Below are 22,470 nucleotides of genomic sequence, written 5' to 3'. Positions count from 1 at the left end.
ATTATAAGCGAGGACCGTTGACTAACAGAGTCCATATTGGATATGGTTATGGATTGGAATAGATTACTCTCGTCCTTATGATGGGAAAATTGCCATTGTAGTGCGTTTGATAACAAACAGGCAATTCCTCCCTTAGCATGGCCTTTTTTTGATGATGTTGCAGGAGCCTCTAAGACAAAGTAATCTTTCCCTCCATAAGGGAGAGTTTTACACCATGTTTCTTGGATACATATCACATCTGCTTTCAGAGAAGAAAGAAAATCAAATTTCTCAGGGCAATTCGACAAACCGGCGGCATTCCAAGAAACAATTTTTAAACAAGTGTTAAAGATGCGAAAAAGGTCGTGGGTTTCTCGAGGTTGTATTTGATAAGACTCCTGGTAACCAGTTCCACATCAAATTGTCTTCATTTAGAGGAACGTCTGTACTAACAGGTAATGGAAGCACCTGTGAAACCATTCGTTTGCCTTTGGAGACCCAAATTTTTAGGTCTTTATTGCACATAGAAAAATCATCATGAACAGAAGCCAACTTTGTGTTTCTTTCACTAGATGAAAGGCACGAATTATTATTCACAAAAGGTAGCACGTCAATTCCTCTACATTGAAATGCTTCCGCCTGGTGAAGAACTAAATTAGTTATTATTTTTGAGTAAAACTTTACCCTTGTACGTTGCCCATTTATAGATTTTATTGGGAGAACTAAATCAATATCATTTGTTAAAACTAACTTTAGACTTTCTATCTCTTTAAAGCAGTTTAATAACCAGGCTCTATTCATTTTTAAATCTGAATCAAATAATGGGAGAAAATCTAATGACAAAGTATCCACATTTAAAATTGGGCTTTTTGCTGAATGAGGGATTGAGTTCCTGACAACCTCTGTCTGTGGCCGAAATATAGGAGCAGACGGATTAAATACTCTTGTTACTATCGGCGTATGTACAGTGTTTTCGGAACTTATTGGCAGAGGAACAGAGACATTTTCTAATGGACATGGGACTTCCTCCTTCAAAGATACTTCAAGCGGGGTACTCCCATATACAGCTTTTTTGCTACCTCCCACTTCCACCATACCGGGGATATCTAGGGCTGGATTATAACCACTGTCTATAAGAACAGGCCTTTCAGATGTTATATTTTTTTGAAAAATAATTTGCCTAGGTCTTTTCTTTTTATATTTACGTATCAGTTTCCTATTTTTCCCTCTTGATTTTACTTTAGGAGCGCCAATAGTCCCCAAAGGGCCTTCAGGCTCCTTTTTATCTTGTACAAAAATAGGAAAAAGTTCATGACCCTCCGTTTGCATCTCAACAACCACATTTTCATCCTGTTCAGCCAACACAGAATCATTTATCTGTGGCAAGGAAGATGGGGAAGAAAGATTTGGGGGCCTATGAATATCCGCCTCTATAGACAATCCTATGGGGGCAGTTCCCCCCACCTCTGCAGTGTTATCAACAACTTTTTGGACAACAGAAACAGAATTAGTAGGTATAATAAGAGGATTAATCATATTTTCAGCATTTTTTACATTTTGTGCCAGCAATACCTGCAATATCTCAGTAACCGAAGACAAAATACAATCAGAATTTACAGCAAATTTACCCATTAAAAGTAATATGGAAGACAAAATCTGCTCAAGGGCTATGAGAGACTCAGAAATAGGTTTATCATTTTTTGGATAACTGGATGATGTAAAAGCACAAATCCCCGATAAATTAAGTTCCGGAGATTGTACACCACTCTGCGAGGAAAGGTTGTCTGTGGATTTAACGGAGGGAGTGCTGCTATAAAGTAGCAATCCTGATGGTGTTTCTCCAGTGGGGGTTTTATTAGGCACCAGATGAAACAAAGATGGCTTATCCACATATCGTCCGCAGAGGTCAAAATCAATGCTGGTGGCTATTGAAACATCAGCCTTATCCTTTTCCAAGTTATCATTTCCCAAGAGAATACTACGTCCCATTGTTTGTGCTGGAATTAGCAAAGGTTCAACGCCAGACACATGTACTGGGCATGTAGGAATATTTACTTCGCTTGACTGACTCAGTGTCCTTTTTGTTTCCAGCATAGGATCAAACTGACAAGCTCCCTCCATATTAGGACAACGTTCCGATTGAGGTAACAAATCAGTATCAGTTTTCTTGGGAGCGTCAAGGGATTTATTCAAGCTTTTTTCCCAGATTTGAGACAGTTGCAACTGGCCTTTCATAGTATCACATTGAACATGCTTTTTCCTCAATTGAGTTGAACCGGGTATTGTACCGGGTTTCTCCATTACAACTTTCCCAGATCGGAGTGTTTTTGCCTCCATAATTCAGACAAGACTGGTCCTACAACTAAATTCCCCACTAATGAAGGTAATACACAATGAATAATAATATGACCTATTAGTAAAAAGAATTAAAAAAAACCAGGGGGGTGAACACAAGAGTCAAACCTGCAGATAAAATAGTCTGTGGCTACAGTTCTATCGGCGTATTTGCATGCCTATAAGATATAATAACTCAGGCAGCATGCAAAAACAATAAAAAGAAAAATATTCAAAAATACCAGGGCCCGCCCCGGCCTACCTCGGCCACTGAGGGCCACAGAGGGCCCGCCCTTTGCCCGGGCTTAGCCCGGCGTCGCCCGCGCGCGTCCCGCGATGCGCGTGCCTGCTCCTCAATTATCCCCAGGTGAGGGGGGCGTGTCAGGGCGGTGCTCCAGGGCCAAGAGGTTTGTGGTTCCTGGAGTCCTGTTGTAATCACAGTCCGCCGACCAGGGATGCGAGTGTTTCCCGCGCAGCGGGAAACGCGAGCTGTGATAGCGTGGTCACAAAATTGAAGTCAGAGCACAGCTCAGTAGCGCTTCCAGACAGAAAGCACTAAGAAACCTTTTCCACGGACAAAGGCTCTGCCAGCACACACAGCAAAACGAAGGACGCACAGCAGCGATTTCAGCAGCATTCACCAACAGTCCAGCGTGCCTGCTCCTCAATTATCCCCAGGTGAGGGGGGCGTGTCAGGGCGGTGCTCCAGGGCCAAGAGGTTTGTGGTTCCTGGAGTCCTGTTGTAATCACAGTCCGCCGACCAGGGATGCGAGTGTTTCCCGCGCAGCGGGAAACGCGAGCTGTGATAGCGTGGTCACAAAATTGAAGTCAGAGCACAGCTCAGTAGCGCTTCCAGACAGAAAGCACTAAGAAACCTTTTCCACGGACAAAGGCTCTGCCAGCACACACAGCAAAACGAAGGACGCACAGCAGCGATTTCAGCAGCATTCACCAACAGTCCAGCGTGCCTGCTCCTCAATTATCCCCAGGTGAGGGGGGCGTGTCAGGGCGGTGCTCCAGGGCCAAGAGGTTTGTGGTTCCTGGAGTCCTGTTGTAATCACAGTCCGCCGACCAGGGATGCGAGTGTTTCCCGCGCAGCGGGAAACGCGAGCTGTGATAGCGTGGTCACAAAATTGAAGTCAGAGCACAGCTCAGTAGCGCTTCCAGACAGAAAGCACTAAGAAACCTTTTCCACGGACAAAGGCTCTGCCAGCACACACAGCAAAACGAAGGACGCACAGCAGCGATTTCAGCAGCATTCACCAACAGTCCAGCGTGCCTGCTCCTCAATTATCCCCAGGTGAGGGGGGCGTGTCAGGGCGGTGCTCCAGGGCCAAGAGGTTTGTGGTTCCTGGAGTCCTGTTGTAATCACAGTCCGCCGACCAGGGATGCGAGTGTTTCCCGCGCAGCGGGAAACGCGAGCTGTGATAGCGTGGTCACAAAATTGAAGTCAGAGCACAGCTCAGTAGCGCTTCCAGACAGAAAGCACTAAGAAACCTTTTCCACGGACAAAGGCTCTGCCAGCACACACAGCAAAACGAAGGACGCACAGCAGCGATTTCAGCAGCATTCACCAACAGTCCAGCGTGCCTGCTCCTCAATTATCCCCAGGTGAGGGGGGCGTGTCAGGGCGGTGCTCCAGGGCCAAGAGGTTTGTGGTTCCTGGAGTCCTGTTGTAATCACAGTCCGCCGACCAGGGATGCGAGTGTTTCCCGCGCAGCGGGAAACGCGAGCTGTGATAGCGTGGTCACAAAATTGAAGTCAGAGCACAGCTCAGTAGCGCTTCCAGACAGAAAGCACTAAGAAACCTTTTCCACGGACAAAGGCTCTGCCAGCACACACAGCAAAACGAAGGACGCACAGCAGCGATTTCAGCAGCATTCACCAACAGTCCAGCGTGCCTGCTCCTCAATTATCCCCAGGTGAGGGGGGCGTGTCAGGGCGGTGCTCCAGGGCCAAGAGGTTTGTGGTTCCTGGAGTCCTGTTGTAATCACAGTCCGCCGACCAGGGATGCGAGTGTTTCCCGCGCAGCGGGAAACGCGAGCTGTGATAGCGTGGTCACAAAATTGAAGTCAGAGCACAGCTCAGTAGCGCTTCCAGACAGAAAGCACTAAGAAACCTTTTCCACGGACAAAGGCTCTGCCAGCACACACAGCAAAACGAAGGACGCACAGCAGCGATTTCAGCAGCATTCACCAACAGTCCAGCGTGCCTGCTCCTCAATTATCCCCAGGTGAGGGGGGCGTGTCAGGGCGGTGCTCCAGGGCCAAGAGGTTTGTGGTTCCTGGAGTCCTGTTGTAATCACAGTCCGCCGACCAGGGATGCGAGTGTTTCCCGCGCAGCGGGAAACGCGAGCTGTGATAGCGTGGTCACAAAATTGAAGTCAGAGCACAGCTCAGTAGCGCTTCCAGACAGAAAGCACTAAGAAACCTTTTCCACGGACAAAGGCTCTGCCAGCACACACAGCAAAACGAAGGACGCACAGCAGCGATTTCAGCAGCATTCACCAACAGTCCAGCGTGCCTGCTCCTCAATTATCCCCAGGTGAGGGGGGCGTGTCAGGGCGGTGCTCCAGGGCCAAGAGGTTTGTGGTTCCTGGAGTCCTGTTGTAATCACAGTCCGCCGACCAGGGATGCGAGTGTTTCCCGCGCAGCGGGAAACGCGAGCTGTGATAGCGTGGTCACAAAATTGAAGTCAGAGCACAGCTCAGTAGCGCTTCCAGACAGAAAGCACTAAGAAACCTTTTCCACGGACAAAGGCTCTGCCAGCACACACAGCAAAACGAAGGACGCACAGCAGCGATTTCAGCAGCATTCACCAACAGTCCAGCGTGCCTGCTCCTCAATTATCCCCAGGTGAGGGGGGCGTGTCAGGGCGGTGCTCCAGGGCCAAGAGGTTTGTGGTTCCTGGAGTCCTGTTGTAATCACAGTCCGCCGACCAGGGATGCGAGTGTTTCCCGCGCAGCGGGAAACGCGAGCTGTGATAGCGTGGTCACAAAATTGAAGTCAGAGCACAGCTCAGTAGCGCTTCCAGACAGAAAGCACTAAGAAACCTTTTCCACGGACAAAGGCTCTGCCAGCACACACAGCAAAACGAAGGACGCACAGCAGCGATTTCAGCAGCATTCACCAACAGTCCAGCGTGCCTGCTCCTCAATTATCCCCAGGTGAGGGGGGCGTGTCAGGGCGGTGCTCCAGGGCCAAGAGGTTTGTGGTTCCTGGAGTCCTGTTGTAATCACAGTCCGCCGACCAGGGATGCGAGTGTTTCCCGCGCAGCGGGAAACGCGAGCTGTGATAGCGTGGTCACAAAATTGAAGTCAGAGCACAGCTCAGTAGCGCTTCCAGACAGAAAGCACTAAGAAACCTTTTCCACGGACAAAGGCTCTGCCAGCACACACAGCAAAACGAAGGACGCACAGCAGCGATTTCAGCGATTTATGTTGACATAAAACAAATGTTTCCATTCATACAGGGTACTATGCAGATTTACAAAACCCTGCATATTGCCTACCAAATGGGCAGTGGCAGAAAATAAACCTTTTCTATGTGTCGTCGTTTTGTCTGCTAACAGTAGTTTGTTCCCCGATTGATTGCTAACACCACTAATTCAGTGAGTTTACAAAGGGCTCAGGGAGGTAGTACAAAAAATCAGTAAATTATTTTTACGTCTCAGCCAGTCTATCCTTAACGTGGCCAGTAAGAGGAGTTACACTTCTGTCGGTTTTCTGAGCTAAGTCCCTCTTGGAAAGCCTGGATGGTACAAACCTATCGTGCAGTACGAAAGTGTCAAAACAAATGTTCTAGTGAGATGGGGCAAGACCTAATGGGGAATTCTGGGTTTTGCACTAGTAAAAACCGCAACAGGGTGCAGGGTGTTCCGCGCACACCTCATTTCCCTATAGGAGCTTGTGTTATCAGCCTGTTGTTGGGCAGAACACAAGCTCCCATAGGAAACCATGCAAATCCGACCGAACAGTGTTCAGTTATATCGTAATCGGGTGGGTGGAACTGCCGACTGCGAGTCGGTCGGTCCCAATTCCGAGTTGCTGTCGGGCAGGAATTTTACGCCCGACATCGTAATCGGCCCCTAAGTGTTTAAAGACCATTCAACATCTGTGTGTGTGTGTGTGTGTGTGTAGCATCAAAGTGCAGTCAACTGGTTTTTACATTAGACCTGAAATCTGTAGGTTGGAAACTATCCCTGAAAAATGTTTTTTGTTTGCGATAACCACAAACCACTTCTGTTTTCTTTGGTTATTTGCTCTTGGCACATTTAATACCAACATTGTATACAGTCTAAACGTGCTGGTTGGTCATTTAATATCACAGGAGCTCAGTTTAAGAATTTCTTTTTCTGTTAACTTTTTTTCTGTTGGTTCATTCGAGTCATATTCCACTACTGATTACAATTTATTTGATATATTTAGTAAAATAAGAGGGAAAAAACCTCTAAACCTTCAGAATAGAGCCCCTACAGGCAGAGGAAACTCCTTATGTCTCTTACCTTTTAGTGGCCCCTCTTAACACCACAAGACATTGGGATCTTGTTGCTACTCTAAGAACACTTTCTGTTCCTTTCCAGTGGTAGAGAAGGAAGGCAGGTGCACTGGAACCCTTATCCTAAGCTATCACAGCTTGAGGCACATGGCAGAGACAAGTGTCTCCAGAAAACTAGATGCAGAGCAGCTGCCCGAGATCCCTCACCCAGACAAGACGGTTCGGACTGAGACAAATTAGTATCATCTCCTAGGAAGCAAACTTTGTAGTAGGACATCTACCAAGGTTATCTGCTAAGTCAGCACCTCCCAGTACAACGCGTCACACTCCACAGTCAGCATCTAAGCATTCTCTTAACATTTTGTTATTTAACCTAACTAGACATAAACACACACCTTACACGTCTAGGAAGAATATATTCCTTCCTTGTGAATGCAGTCGGAATGACAAGATGTAAAATTGACTAGCAAAGTGATCATCAGATAAGCCTAGCCTGCACACAACTCTAGGACCGTGCATACCATCAGTATAATTTCAGGGCTGAAGGCCTCGTGATTTCTGTAAGAATTTGACTCAAGTTGCAGAAACAAAGTCTTAAAACTTGCATATTGGAGTACCCAAATACAAAGAAGAGATGAAATCATGTGAACTCATTCATGCCTCAGATCAACAACAAAGTAACGTGGAACCCCTGACTCAAAATTAAAATTCCATAATATTACGTGTCCCCAGTGTCCTGCGAACATAATCGCGAAGCTGGGGACTATTTTTTTTAATGAGACCCGGCTAAAAAAATCCATTTGACCAAATGCATGGAAGCGTCTAGGGTGCCGCATTCAGTACTTATTTTTTTTTTTTTTTACAATGTAAAAGAAAAAAAAGCTAAAATACAGTGGCAGTAGAGGCTGAGAATCAGCAGATGGTGAAGAATAGACAAGTTCTGTCATACATACTTAATGTTTATGTTCCGTTTGTACTGGTGATTGAGACCTTGGTGTTGCATCTAAGGTTATGTCTCCGGAGGTTTGTTTCCTAGACTTAACTCGCTGAGCAAACCGCACTCATCCTGTGCCTCGAATCCCTTAATAATAAATGTAAAGCACATGAAAGCGTTGTCTGCCTCTAAATATGTGACTGGTGCAGCACCTTAATCCCTGCATTAATATTTTACTTACCTAGTGTCATGTTACATTGAACTGCAGTGTCAAAATTGTTGTTTTCAATTTGCTGTGAATAAAGCCCTTCTTTGGGGGAAGCATGGCTGATAGGCGTGGGTGTAGGAGGGACAACTGCTCTCGGAAATACACTTGTGTTTTCTGGAGCAAGCATCCCAACAGGGATACAATTAAATTGGTTCATATGATCGCTTGTAGGGAGCTGGCCTTTTTATGTTGCCATTCATTGGCTGCTTTGCTTCTGTGACAGATGCTACTTTTCTACGGTGGCTTCTGTTGGTGGCTCTTGTCTAAACACACCTTAATGCCTTAAAAACCATATAAAACAATTGTATTTTTGAAAGTCTGACTTTTGAGTGAACCTTTCTAAAAGCTCTTTTTTCAGGGCAAAGGCAGTAGTACTCCATGGTTTCCTATACACGGCAGACACTGATGTTTCCTGTTTGGTGCTGTAAATATTGGCTTTCTTCTCATTTAGGGGCCTATTCCGATATCTGATGGACCTGAGTCGGTCCGACATCGGTCAGGAGATGTAACCGACTGACCTGCCGTGGACGGTTACGGCCCTGCAAGTACGATGTGACCGAACCCTGTCTGGTCGCACTTGTATACTTCACAATAGGAGCATGCATTCCAAGCGGAATGCATGCCTCCATTGTGAAATGCAGGGGTGCAGTTCATCCCTGCACCCTGTGGCCGACACCCCAAGCTGCCTGCCACCGGGTGCAGGGATCCGCGGAGGAGCACCATAGGTGCCCCCAGGCTGCCATTCGGTGGCTTCACACCCATGGGGGCCTTGCTGGGGGCTCCCAGAGACAGTTTCCGACTGCCTTTTCGTGCCGGACACACAGGCATGAAAAGGCAGTGAAAAACTGCCATCATACTCCCTCGGTCGTAAAGAGGCGACCGGGGGAGTACTGAAGGATTTCCGGATGGCAGACGGGCTCTCCGAGCCCGTCGTAAGCCATCTGGAAATCCGAGTCAGATTCAATTCCGACCTAGCCCATCGGAATGGCTCGGTCGGAAAGGAATCTGCCGACACGTTCCGAATTGGTCGGAAGGGCTCTGAACATGATTCGGAGCCAAAGTGTAGACAGTTGGGTCAGGATAGTGCTGTGCGGACAATGAAAGGGATTCAATAACAGGTCATTGCTGAGGGTCTTGGTGGGCAGGAGTGAGGCTGAGTGCACCACAAAATCAGGATAGCACAAGAAGGGCTGCAAGCAGGAGCTGTGTGAAGCATGAAGGGGAAGTCTTAAAGACCATATAAAAATTCAAGTTGGAAGGCTAATAAAGGAGTTACTCCCAATCTCACCAATTTTGTCCTTATTCCAAGTGACTATGTTTTGGCTTGTCATCCAAGAAGATGGCCCTATCAACTCGATCTGCTTTTGGTATAGTGTGTCCAAGTTACCTTGTATCATTAAGCCATGTAGTATTTTCCCAAGCAAGATGGCATTTAATGGGCAGCCTTCCCGTAAAACATGCACAATTTTCAAAGTGGAGCAGGTCCGTCGTATATTGAGATCCTCTTACCTGATACAGGCGCGAATTGTTTGTACCCTCCTATCTGGAACCCTTGAAAGGTTTTGCTTTTTTTGTAATTTATTTTTTTCAGCCACTGTAGTCATCTTTGTGGATTCTAATTCATTGCCCTGAACATATTTCCAATTACTTCCATAAAAAATGCACACATTGAATTAGTTTTCTTTTCTTTTTTAGGTAATCTTTCTTTGGCTGGTCCTGCTAGCGCCCTAGCCATGCTGAGTAAAAGATGGCTTTTGGACCAGCGCTGCGTTTTAACAGAGCTTCAGACCAAATGGGAGGACGAGGAAAGACATCTCATCCATAATGTTTGACATAATGGAAGTTGCTTGGTTTCTTGGGACAAGAGAGTCCGAAGAAAGGAAGAAAAACGCCAAGTGGAGAGAGATACTAAATTGTGAAACCAGATGAGGAGTGTGTGTGATGCATACTCCTACACATGAAAGATATGCGTAAATTTACCAGTTAGACCACATTTTTAATTCATTTTTACTCTAAATATATTTTTAAATGGCACAAGAGCCCCAATTGAAACACTAAAGTGGCCATTGCTAACTTTCTTCTGACATTGAGTTTAATTCTATTCAGCGTTTTCCTTGGATAGCTTTTTCTCACAAGTGCACCCTTTGCTGACACGATCATGGAAACCATCCAATTGCCAATGCATATTAATGAAACCGCACAGGAACTGTATGACATTTGTGGAGACAAAAACATGCTGGAAGGCTTTGTAGATACATTGGTGATGGAAGAAAAGGGTGATGCTCGTAAAAGTAAAGAGGCGGCGGGGCAGATCCGCAAAAAAAGGAAGCGCTGTGGAGTGTGTACCCCTTGCATGAGGAAAGAAGCCTGCGGATCATGCTACAATTGTATTAATCGAAGAACTAGTCACCAAATCTGCAAATTACGAAAATGCGAAAGGCTCAAAAAGAAATCTGGATCCCTTAATGAGTCGGAGGTAAGAATGTTTATAGATTAGACTATTTTCAAACTGCAATTCTTCTTTACAATTCTTACGTTTCTCAAAGTGCAAAAAAGAAATGATTACGTTTTTTTTTATCTTCTATATAGTTTGGACTAATGTTGGAAAATAATATTTGTTAATGTATGAGCTGATCGCTTGTATCTCAAGTGTTGGAGAACACAGCGTTTCCTGGAAATCATAGATTCAATTTAAGGAAAAACTAAATGCAATAGTACAACAATGTCAAACGCACACAACATGCACCAGTTAATCGATTTAGTTTCGTAATCAGTCAAAACAAGTATAAGATCCGTCTCCAATGTTCAAACCCCTTTGGGTGTTTATTCATCCAGTATGAGTCTTTGTTTTACTGGTTTTGTTGTAAAACAAAGACTCATACTGGATGAATAAACACCCAAGAGGTTATGAACATTGGAGTCGGATCTTATACTTGTTTTGACTGATTACGAAACTAAATCGATTAACTGGTGCATGTTGTGTGCGTTTGACATTGTTGTAATGTATACAGAAGGTTGAGAACCTCTCTCCTTCCTTTCTCTGAGACAAGGGTTAGCGCAGATCAAACAGCACCAACCACTGATATTCCACGAATTACCCCCCTACCACTACCTGTAGAGCGCCATTGTATTTCTGAACTGCTCTATAACCCTTCGCTGAACTTTTGTAAATGCAATAGTAGGCTTCATTTCTGCAAATTCTTGCACAGTATCCCTTTCTTAACATCATTCGTTCTGCCAACGGGGTGATCTTTGCGTGATTGATGCCAGTGGTGTAATGAAACTTGAGGGGGGTCCCCCTTCAAAGTACATAGAGGCCCCCCCCCCACGCTCTGGAACTAGTCAGGAGCACTCGGCGCAGCCTGTGCACAGTGCCAGAGGGGGCCACCTGGAGCTCAGTGCTTCCTCGCACCATGGGGGCTATTGTTACACCACTGATTGATGCCCATCACATGGGTTCTATGTTACAGTTTTGACTCGCATAAATTCACATAGTTTATTTTTTGGGGATCACTGATTTCCAATAGCTTTTTTGTTGTCCTAGTGGGTGCCTCTACATTTATTTTGACTTTAACATGTAGTTATTCTTATCCTTTTACTATTTGTTACTATTTAGTATTACATCTAATGTTTGTGTATTAATCCTATCAACCCATTAAGAAAGAAAACCTTTTTCATAAAACATATTGTGTTTTATAATGTGGGGAAGTCGCTTACCATATATAATATAAGATGGATAGAAATATTGACCTAATTCGAATACTCCACTTAGGTACTTGCATGCCCAACATTTTGATATAAAAAAATTTGAAAAACAGGACATTTTAGATCTGAAATAATTATAGTGCAAAATTATGAACATTAACTTTTTCGGGGTGGACAATAGCAGGTTGCCTTAAGTGAAGTGGATTGCATTTTTGCCAAGCGAGTCAGTCCTGTAGGGGTTTATCCTGATTTATAATTTCTTGTTCACTATTGGGTGCCCCATGCACATAAAGTAGGGAGTCATGCCCCTGAGTATAAAGGGTCAGTGCCTCAAAGTAATGGGATGGGTGGGGGTTGTAGCCAATCTATATGAAGTTTGAGAACGAAGGGAGAGGAGAGGGAGTGAAGTGACCTGGTCTTACTGGAGGTAAGAACGAGAATGGTATTGAAATAGTCTGTGTATAGCATGTAGTTAGCTCCGTATTAGTCGTTATTGAAGTGTGCTGTTAGGGTAGTGTTGAAGAGATTTATTGTGAACTCTTGGAGTATTGTTACGTCAATGAGTTAAAAGTTCTGTACAGCATCTTGTGATGTTGTGTTAAATTGTATGCTCTTGTGTTCCCTGGCTATCTATTTACTCCTTCAGATTTGTGCAAAATGTCAATGCAGGTCTACCCTTTTCTTAACTGTTGCTATGTAAAGTTTTTTTGTTTCTTTGTAAGAAGGTTATGTGTGTTTCACACTGTTTGGGCGTTGTATCTTTTCTCAGATATGCCATAATCTTCACATTTGATTTAATTTAATAATTGTATGACCTATCCGTAAAAGGTGTATATGGCCTTTCTATGTGAGCCAATTAATGTATAGCCTATGGAAAGAGGAACTGACGTTCTTGTATAAACTTGTGCTTTCTTGTTGGGGGAGAGTAAAACTGTGGGAGTTGGGGAGATGCAGGATTTGGGCCAGCTTCTTTTGCCTTTGCCTACTGTAAGAAACCCGCTGCATATCCTTCCACTAGGCTAGGGGATCCCTTCAGAGAGGGTGGACTGTGGTGTTGAGGAGGTTGGTCCTCTCTTTTGCAGCCCTAATTATGCTCTCCGAAATGACCTCGCAGTATTTGGTATTCGTGGAAATCCCTTGATTCAAAACGTATTTGTGTGATCAGATATCAGATAGCAGGCTAAGTGTTCTGCTGTTTTCTTTTTTCCAAAACTTTTTGTCAAATGTCGTGGTTCCACAAACGGATCTTGTTGGTAGAGAAATCTGCAGTGTGAAATGTATTTGTGTTAATGAACTGGGATAGTGGAACTGTCTTCACCGTCTAGCTGAGTGTTATTTGTGTGGGCTTCTTGAATAATGCTAATGTTGATTTCATAGCTCAACTTTTCCTTTAACATTAGTGTTATGTGCCTGGTCCAATACTGGGATTTTCCCCATTTAAAGTAGGGCGTGAAATCCACAGTTGTGATGCGGGCCATTAATGCTTAGTACTATGAAGCTAAGCCTGTAAATTCCCCGGATGTACTTTGTAATGTGAATGGCTGGAAGTGGCAGGTTCAACTTGAGCTACACGTCTGAGCAAGAAGCTTCTAACCGTGAGCAAGGATAATTGTAACAAATACGAGAACTAACATTTGATTGATATTAACAAATGGTTCTAGCTGTGCAATGCTTGTACTTCAGTGCAAAACTTTTTTTTCTTATATAATTGGCACATAATGTTTTTAAACAAAGTATTAAAAGTGGGACAGTAAAAAAAAACAAAAAACCTTGCCTATGCAGAAACCTAACCAAGTTAGGGCCCCTACGTAGACTCCAGGGTGGCTGTACATGGAAGTATAGACATTGTGTTGGTGTATACCTGCCACTGGCTCTCTCAGCACATGGCTGTCCGACTCGTTTAGTGTGAGATCCATTATTAGAGAGCTGTGATGGTGTCCTGCATCGCCAGCCCTTAGCGGCGGCGACAGTGTTGCTGCTTACGGGAACCAAAACCTGAAGAGCAGAGTTGCGTATGCAGAGCAGAATGGGAGCTGCAAGGAATTTAGTGTGGATAGATGGGTCAGAGAAGGAGAAGAGAGCAGGCCACATGAGGCGTAAGGGAGTACCCATTACATTTTGGAACTGTGTGGGCTGTTCGTTGTGATTGTAGATAAGGGATCCACATGATGGGAAACCAAACCAGGAAGGAATACCCCAAGGGAGCTTACAGGTGAGCGCAGTCAGCCGCCCTTGCTTCCAAAGAGGCACCTGAGGATGCTTCTGGCGGAGGGATTGTTGAGCCCACCCAATGGCAGTGGTTGAAGCAGAGGGAGTATGTACTGTCAAATAAAGGGGCCCAAACTGCAAGACCTCCACTCCAGCTTCACTTCCTGGATGCAGTGACGCACGTACAGCCAGTGTGGTTATCGGCACCGAGGTATGCCTCGGATGCACCTCATATGCCAAGCACAACTCTTAGTTTCATACTGCATTTACTTTCCTTGTGCAGGAGTGCTTCTGTATCCAGCCTCGCTGCTTGTGCTACTCCCCGGAGAGCCCTTCTGCAGGGTTCACCTTTTGTGGCTTGAAATGGTCTCCTTTTCCTCTTGATGTCCTAGAGACAGACGCTGATAGCAAATTGGCAGAATGCCATCACTTATATTGCCTGACAACACCTGCAACAAATCGCAGAAAGGGAATAGGCCGAAGCTTCTCTAGGATATTTATTATCACTATTATTATGTATGTGTTAAAGTTTGTAGTTAGAGTGGCTGATAGAAGATAAAGCTGTTAGGGCTAGACATAAAATAATGGCATTTCGGTATAGGATGGAAGGTTATACTTGCTAAAGAAGCTTCTTGCATTATTGCATTTTTTTTCTTCAAGTGAAGTATTAGCACAATGAGGTCAAATGCAACATGGATGTAAAAGATAAGTATGTGTCCTTGCACACATTTTATTAAGCATATGCCTACTCAATTTTCCTAAGTGATTTATCTTAGTCATGCTTCCCAACCTCTCCAAAGTGAGTGATTCATGTTAACACATTCGATACAGATGATCTGGCCATTTTTAGGTCAAATATACGTATATCCGATTACAAAGATGGTCAATCGTACGCTTTGGGAATATTGTGATGAGAGTAAATTCATTGAGGTGGGCAGGCACTAAACAGTAAATACGAAGGTGGTCTTAATCCTAAAATGACAATATTTAGAAGAGAGACACGTTTTAAAGCCACTTTCTGAACCTGATCAAATCATTTTAGATTCACAAAGACTTTTGGAAGATAATTCCCCACAGGCAATTGTATTTGTTTGGAATTTATAAAGCCCAAATGTTGGCTTAAAAAAATTAACTGGCTCAAATAGTAGATAAATGTGCTAGGATATTATCTAGTTTATTAATTGGGCAGGACCTATGAAAATGGGTTGTAATAATACAATAAAAGTGAATAATGTGCTACTCGGATTTAATGCAGTATATAGTAGTTTCTTGGTTTCCCTGATGGGTTGCCCCATTAGTTTTGTATATCTTTCCAATAAGTAATAGCTATTGAAACATGAGGTTTTTCTTTTATTTGAGGATAAAAGATTAAAGAGTACAATGCAGCTATCCTAAAGTACCATAATGCGGGAACTCAAGCTAATGCTTAGATTGCAGTTAGCAAATGAACTAGCAGAGAGCAGCTTTAAAGAAGTTTGTTGATATATTTAAAGTGATGAATATATCCATTGATGGTGAATGTAGGGAGGTAATTCTGACAATCCAAGTGGGACAGAGCTCTTTAAAAAATCATGGACCTCATTTGATTTAAAAAATATCAAATTGATGGTAGTAATATTACTCCCGAGTTGTGAGATGATGTCTGCTTTTGCAATCTTGCCTTAGGGTACTGGTGCAACATCTGCCCTATGTTAAGAGGGAAAGCTCACTATAAAGTTAGTATGCATTAAGATTGAGCCTGATGTTAGTCCATATTTACTTTTGGTACCTGCGTCTGATGCAAGATCTTGTCTTTTGAAGTGTTGATTAGGATTCCAGTGTTTAAGAAATTGTGAACATGGAAGAGCAAGACAGTGAGAAGTTACCTTTGTGAATGAAATATGGAATTTACAAATCTAAATGTTAATCATAATTCATCTGTCCATTGCTTTTTAATGCAGTTGTATGTATAGCTCAATGATGAAGGGATATAAAGGTTTACGCTGGTCAGGAAGTATAATATGAAATGTAAAGTCCTAGGGTGGTGATAACGGTGTAACATTTTTTAAAATACTAGATAGTTCTAAAGAAAGAAGTGTACTCCTCTTTACATGTTTTATTTTTTGCAATTGTGATGTTTCGTGAACTATAAAACTAATTTTCTCTTTACATATATTTGAGGAGGTCTACGTTTGTGTTGTGAGAACCCCTGCTTACCTCCATAGGATGAAACTAAAAGCCCACTTTTCAAGTTTAGAGAATTTATATTTTCCACACCTTTCTTTTGTTCCATGGTGTAGAGCTGTTGACCCCTACTTTTCAAGCACATGCTGATGTTGCAGGTTATTACATTTGTGTGACTTAAATAGAGTTATAGTGGGTAGCCATTCTCTTTCAGCCTGGAGTAGGTGTGACCTAACATTCATATTCTGGTACTCCAGGCTTGCAGTGGCTCCTAACTACAGCCCTGTGCATGTCCATGCACTTAAGTGGAAAAGACCATTTCACCCAGACCGTTAATGCTGTACGTATGTGGTTTTCTTCTTTTTTTTTTCTCCTCATATCCCCATCCAGCTGCCGGTGCCAAGACCATCCTTCTAATGTGTGCGGCATGTGCAAAAAGTGGATCCTTCTTTTGCTTCTCTCTCATGAGTGGCAGTGACCCCTTTTCCAAACCCAGAGAAAGAGGTGTAATCATCGGACCACTACATTGCTTTGTGCCACATTAGGAAATGTTTCCATCTTATTTCAGCCGGAGGGGTCTTTCAATCAACATCTACTCTACTAATATAGCTGGTAGAGCACAGCCCTTCTAACACAGTGGGAGGGTTAGGAGTAATTGCATTTCTCACAACTCTTCCTTCTTGCAGGTAACATCAAGAAAAAGACTGACATCTGCTCCTTATTTAAGCAATGGTACAAAACTGGGCCCACCTCAAATAAGATCAAATGAGGACTTACCTTAATCTCATGCCCCATGATTTTATGACTGCTCTTACTTGCATCCTTGCAAAATAAGGTTAGTGCTGGACAATCTTCAAACGTGCTTATCGTCCGCCTCTTCCCCCCGCACTTTTTGCGTTCTGGAGGCTCTTACATGACCGTAGCACATTTAATCGGGGATCAGTAGACTTTATGAAGGTTAAACTGATTATTCTTTTTGAGTGGTGCAGGTTTCACAATATAGTATAATAAATGAATGGGTATTCGCCATATGAACTGTTTATCCAGCTCTGGAAATTATTTTTCCCAATATTCATGTGCAGGTCTCATTTTCTTATCTGCTACAGCGACGATTGGCCAATACCAATACGCTGTCTCTTTCTTGAGTTGGTTTTTGGTTCCTCTCCATTCGACGAAGTCTTCCCAGAGCAGGACACTTACTTCCGTTAGTGCCTGAGATGTCCTATCAAGAGTCAAGTTGTAGGTACTTTAGTTTTGCGACTCCATCCTTCTCCAAGTCAGAAAACTCCTGCCATAAAACTAACTAGTCCCCCCTCCTAAGATCTTCCCAGGTACAACACTTCTCATTTCAGAGGGGCAGACTAAGTTTATCCATAAGCCACTCCTGAGTCACCAGAGTGTCCTTATCGGTGCCGGGTCTGCATAATAATGAATCACAAGAGCTTTTCTGTAGTACATCCATACCCATAATAATACAGCCAACAAAACCTTCAGCCTTACCAGCTTCAAGAATCTTGCGGTCCCGAATTTGAACAAAAATTTGCTTGGAAAATATGCATCAGCATAGCACTATACAATTGACCTATCCTAGAATCATCCAGCTCCCCTGTTAAGAGGCGAAAGTTATCCCATTGAAAAGCATAACAGTGCGGCTAGAAATCCAGAAGAGCTAGGCACCCTTGCTTCAGCCCCATCCAAAGTTTTTCCGAGGAGAATCTAGGTCCCTTGGAAGCCCAAATCAGTTTACTTTCCCATTAAGATTGTGCAGGTGCTTTTTGTGAAACTGTAACAGGATAGCATTGAAAAGGAAGGTCAGCGTGATCTTCTTCTTCTGTTTAGACGTGGCCCAAAGAAAGAAATTAGGGATGAACTGGTACATGTACCTCGACCATCCACCTTAAATGATGCTATTGAAACTTTTAATTTTGTTTAAAGGATAGGAAAAAGAGGTGAAATAAACCACGAAATTATTCATTCTCTGCAACTAGACCATTGCCTTCCTTGTAAACTGAAACGCAAAGACCTACAGTAACCCCAGAAGAACCTATGCAAAATGGTTTTGCGCAAGGTCCTTCGACAGAAAAGGAAAAACGAAGACGTCGTAGACAGGGTTTTTGCTTAGATTGTGACGATTAAGGTAATTTGATCACTGTCCTCCAGTACGTCCATCCAAGCCGCCTGGAAACGCCCAAGTCCATCTCTATAGAGGAAGGAGAGATTGGATGTACGGAATCTTCGTCAAATATTCAGTTTGTCCCTGCAAAGGGGGACACAGTTATTCATGTTCCCTATCACCCTGCAGTGGGATTCTGGAAGATCGCTGTCAACTCCTAATCCCCCTTGTACGTGGACGACACACAACTTTATTTGAAATTGTCATCCCCGGGTTAACATCATCTCACTCAACACTACCCTTCAGGCCACACAAAATTGGTTAACTGAGAACCATCTACTACTCAACACTTCCAAAACTGAATTCCTTCTCATCTCTCCCCCAAACCACATCCCCAAGCTAGACCTTTGGCTGAATCACCTCATGGCCTTCAACTGCACCCCCTCATCATTGACTCAGCCAAATCTCTCAGAATCACCATGGACAAGCACCTGAATATAAAAAAATCATATCGTCAATGTGTGTAAGGGAGCTAACCATCTGATGAGGACCCTGAGAAGCATCAAACCATTCCTGCCACAAAAGGATTTCAAGCAGGTGGTCCAAGCACTGCCCCAAAGATATGGGACTCTCCTCCACCGTAAGTACGCAGAATCTCCTCAACGACTTCTTTCAAACTGGAAGCCAAAAGATTTCTAATTGACAAACTTCTACCCTAATCTGGGTTAGGTCCATTGGCTCGAAATCATTGATCCGATAACCACTGTTCCATCATGTGATGCTGATCTTCTTTACCACATTGTGTGCCCCCTTCGTAGCCCGCTATATACCTGCTTTTTGTGTCGCTCTCCCTTGTATCATTTGTCTGTAAATCATGCGATTATTCATGTTGTGTATTCTTACTTGATGTAGATATTGGGTTTTTGACCTTCCTTCCACCCTTTTGTAAAGCGCTCTGATATCCTCCGGGTTCTTGTTCGCGCTATATAAACCTTTATAAATAAATAAAACTATGGCCCTGCTAGATTGCTTCACCCCGTGCAATTTTGTTGTAGCTACATGGGCGTCTGCTTGTCAGATTCCCACACAGTCTAAGTACAGGAGAGAAGTTTTCCAAACGATTGATGATACCCCTTTGGTTTTTGGTCCTGTTTCGGAGTGTTCGGCAATACTTCATATGACGATCTACAATAATCATGAGCATATCAGTTTTCATCCGATTACATTTGATAGTCTTTCTAGAACTTCTGTGGCGGTGTTTAAATAATCTATATCTCAACCGAGCAACTCCTACTATCTCCTTGAGTTCAGTCGACAGCAACCAGTGCTGTTTGAAGGCTCAGCAAGAACCAGTCAGTTTGGATGTGGTATGTCAACAGATGTAGACTCCATTGGTGGATACTTTGGCAGTTGTTCCTGAACTCTAGAATTTTTTAGATGTCTTCTCACCTACAGTGAAGGAGTTACCTCCCCCCTGCCCCCCCCCCCCACTAGGTTCATGTGACTGTGCATGCAACTTGAAACCTATATGTGAAATACTTTTTAGTCTGGTATACTCCCTATCTAATTCTGAGAAGGATGTGCTATGGCAGCATTTCAAGGAGAACTTGGAAAGCGGTCTCATAGTTCCCTCTGGTTCACCTGCAGGAGCTCCCTTATTCTTCATTTCTGAGAAGATGAAAGATCTCAGACCTTGTATCGATTTTTTTTTTTTTTTTTTTTTTTTTTTCTTCTCCTCCTCCCCAGGAAGTTGATTAGATAACAATTGAGGATCCGTACCCTCTTCTACCTATTAGGGACATCTTGGAAGTTGTTTGAGAAGTAGGTATATTTACCAAGTGAGATCCTAATGGACTGTACCATCTTCTACGAATAAAAGAGGGCGATGAGTGGAAGACATCTTTCGTTCCCCATTTGGTCACTATGAGTATAGAGTTCGGTCTCTGCAGTGCTCCTTCAGTCTTCCAAAGATTAATGGATAGCATTTTCGCAGACCTGCTCTATCAATATATCATCATACATCTTGATGATATCCTGATCTTTTCTAAGAATTTATCTAACCATCGTCAACATGTTTCTGAGGTGTTACACAGATTATGGAGGACTCATTTAACTTTCAAAACACAAAACTGCCCATTTGAGAAAGCAGAAGTTGAGCACTTGTGATTCAACTAAATGTCACGGGTGTCAGTAAGATCCTAGTTCGGTCACTGCAGTTCTTGATTGGCCAGCTCTACAGACTGTCAAGGAAACCCAACATGTTTTGGGTTATGCCAATTTTTATTTGCGGTTTATAAAGAATTTCTCTACCTACTCGTCTGAAATCTCCTGCTTCCTCAAGAAGAAGAATATGGGCCACGGTTTCCAATGGGATCCTCGTGCTGAGATGTCCTTTCCATTTCTAAAGATGGCCATTACCTGTACACCCATCCTTCGACATCCTGACCCTTTGTGGTAGAAGCTGACTCATTGGAAAATGCTCTGGGGTGGTTCTTTTACTGAGACTAGATAATGACTCTCAGGAACACCCTGTGTTCTATTACTCTTGTTCTCTCACATCTGCTGAGCGAAACTTTTTAGTGTTAGACAGCGAATCATTGGCCTTGAAGGAGGCATGCGCTAAATGGAGATATCTATTATTAGGAGCCAGGTATTCTTTTGAAATAAGAACAGACCATCGTAACCTTAAATCTTTAAAAAACATTCAATGTCGCAATGGTCGACAGACTTTGGTAGGCTCATGTCTTTTCTTAGTTTGACTCTATCCCGACGATTCCCTGAGGAGACCATGATTTCTCAACAAACCATTCTATCTCCTGGCTGAGTGCTTCTGAGTATAACCTCATTCGTTGAGAAAGTGCAGATACAGCAACAAAGAGCACTGCTACCAGAAGTGGAGAAATACCCTTTCATCAGCTAGGATTGATGCTATTTCTAAGATTATTGTCTTTCGTACCTACCAGAGATTTTCAAAAGACTGTCCGCCAATTATGTCATGATACCAATTTTGCTGGTCATAGAGGATTTAAAATGCCTCGAAATTGCTCTCTGTGTCTTTGGTGGCCAGCCATAGTGTAGGACACCAAGAGTTATGTGTCCTGTTGTCAGACTTGTTCCCAAGTACAAGTATCACACCAAAGACTATTGGTTTACTACAACCCTTACCTGTGGCCACTGGTCCTTGGCTTTCTACTGGGATAGATTTAATTGTGGACTTACCTATCTCAGAGGGCAGAACTACAATAATGGTTGTGGTGGACTCCTTTTCAAAGATGGCACATTTGTCAGCCATAACAAAGTTACCCAGTGCCAAGGAAGCAGACAAATATTTTCTTTGTGATGTTAACAGATTACATGGATGTCCCGAGAAAATACCCTCCGACCGAGGCCCACAGTTTAAATCTCATCTCTTTTTTGGAAAGATTTTTGCTTAGTATTGGGTATATCTGGAGCTTTGACTTCAGGTTTTCATCCACAAACCAATGGACTCACTGAGAGCACCAACCAAACTTTAGAACAATACTTGAGATGTTTTTGAAGTGCCACTACTGACAATTGGGTTCCCTTCTTCCTTTTGCATAGTTTTTCTTGGATAATAGTGTTCATAGTGCCACCAAGGTCACTCCCGCTTTCTGTTTGCAAGGGTTTTAACCCAGATCGTGTCCTCCAGTAACAAGAGTACCTAGCATCCTCTCCTGCATTCTGTGGGGTTTTTGTCTACAAGATAAAACAAGTGGCGAAGAACTTACAATTAGCCAGGGATAGAATGAAAGCATATTCTGTTAAACATAGTCTTCCTGAACTGGATTATCAGGTTGGATATCAGGTATGGTTGTCCTCCCAGTTTTCGCCGTCTAAGGGTGGGAATCCTAAGTTTAGCCCCCTCTTTTTGCGTCCCTTTTCTGTCGCCCACAAGATTAATTCTGTCGCTGTGTGCTTGCTCCTTCTTGATTCTTGTAAAGTTCTTCCTACTTTTCATGTTGCTCAACTGAAACCTTATGTTTTTGACAGATTCTCTGGTACCGCCTTGATCCGTCATGGTTGACTTATTGGAGAGCACCACCTTCAATAAGGAAGATTCCCTCACTCCATTTACACTCCAACCAGTCATCTCCTTTCCAGGAACAGCTACCCTCCTTGTGTGTTAGTCAAATAACAGTACACAATAATAAAATAAAAGCAAAGCCTTTTTAATTTTAATTTTCTTTTTTCCAAAGTGGTTAGTAATCAAGATTACTCTGTAGCAGATTTGTTAAAGAAACTCAAATGA

At 43.4% G+C, this 22,470-nt stretch overlaps 1 protein-coding gene across 1 annotated transcript in view; it reads left to right on the top strand.

Annotated features, from left to right (window-relative positions):
* Nucleotides 1-22,470, top strand: part of TET3 (tet methylcytosine dioxygenase 3) — a 386,815-nt gene that overhangs the window by 13,742 nt on the left and 350,603 nt on the right. Inside the window, exon 2 of the mRNA XM_078666542.1 lies at nucleotides 9,707-10,487. Within this exon, the coding sequence (XP_078522668.1) occupies nucleotides 10,170-10,487 (318 nt within the window). The 5' untranslated portion in view covers nucleotides 9,707-10,169. The remainder of the gene's footprint in view (nucleotides 1-9,706; nucleotides 10,488-22,470) is intronic.

The sequence above is a fragment of the Lissotriton helveticus genome, chromosome 11 (assembly GCF_964261635.1).
Source record: "Lissotriton helveticus chromosome 11, aLisHel1.1, whole genome shotgun sequence".
Lineage (NCBI taxonomy): Eukaryota > Metazoa > Chordata > Amphibia > Caudata > Salamandridae > Lissotriton > Lissotriton helveticus.
Note: the sequence above shows the minus strand (reverse complement) of the source record. Positions and strands in the feature narration are given on the sequence as shown.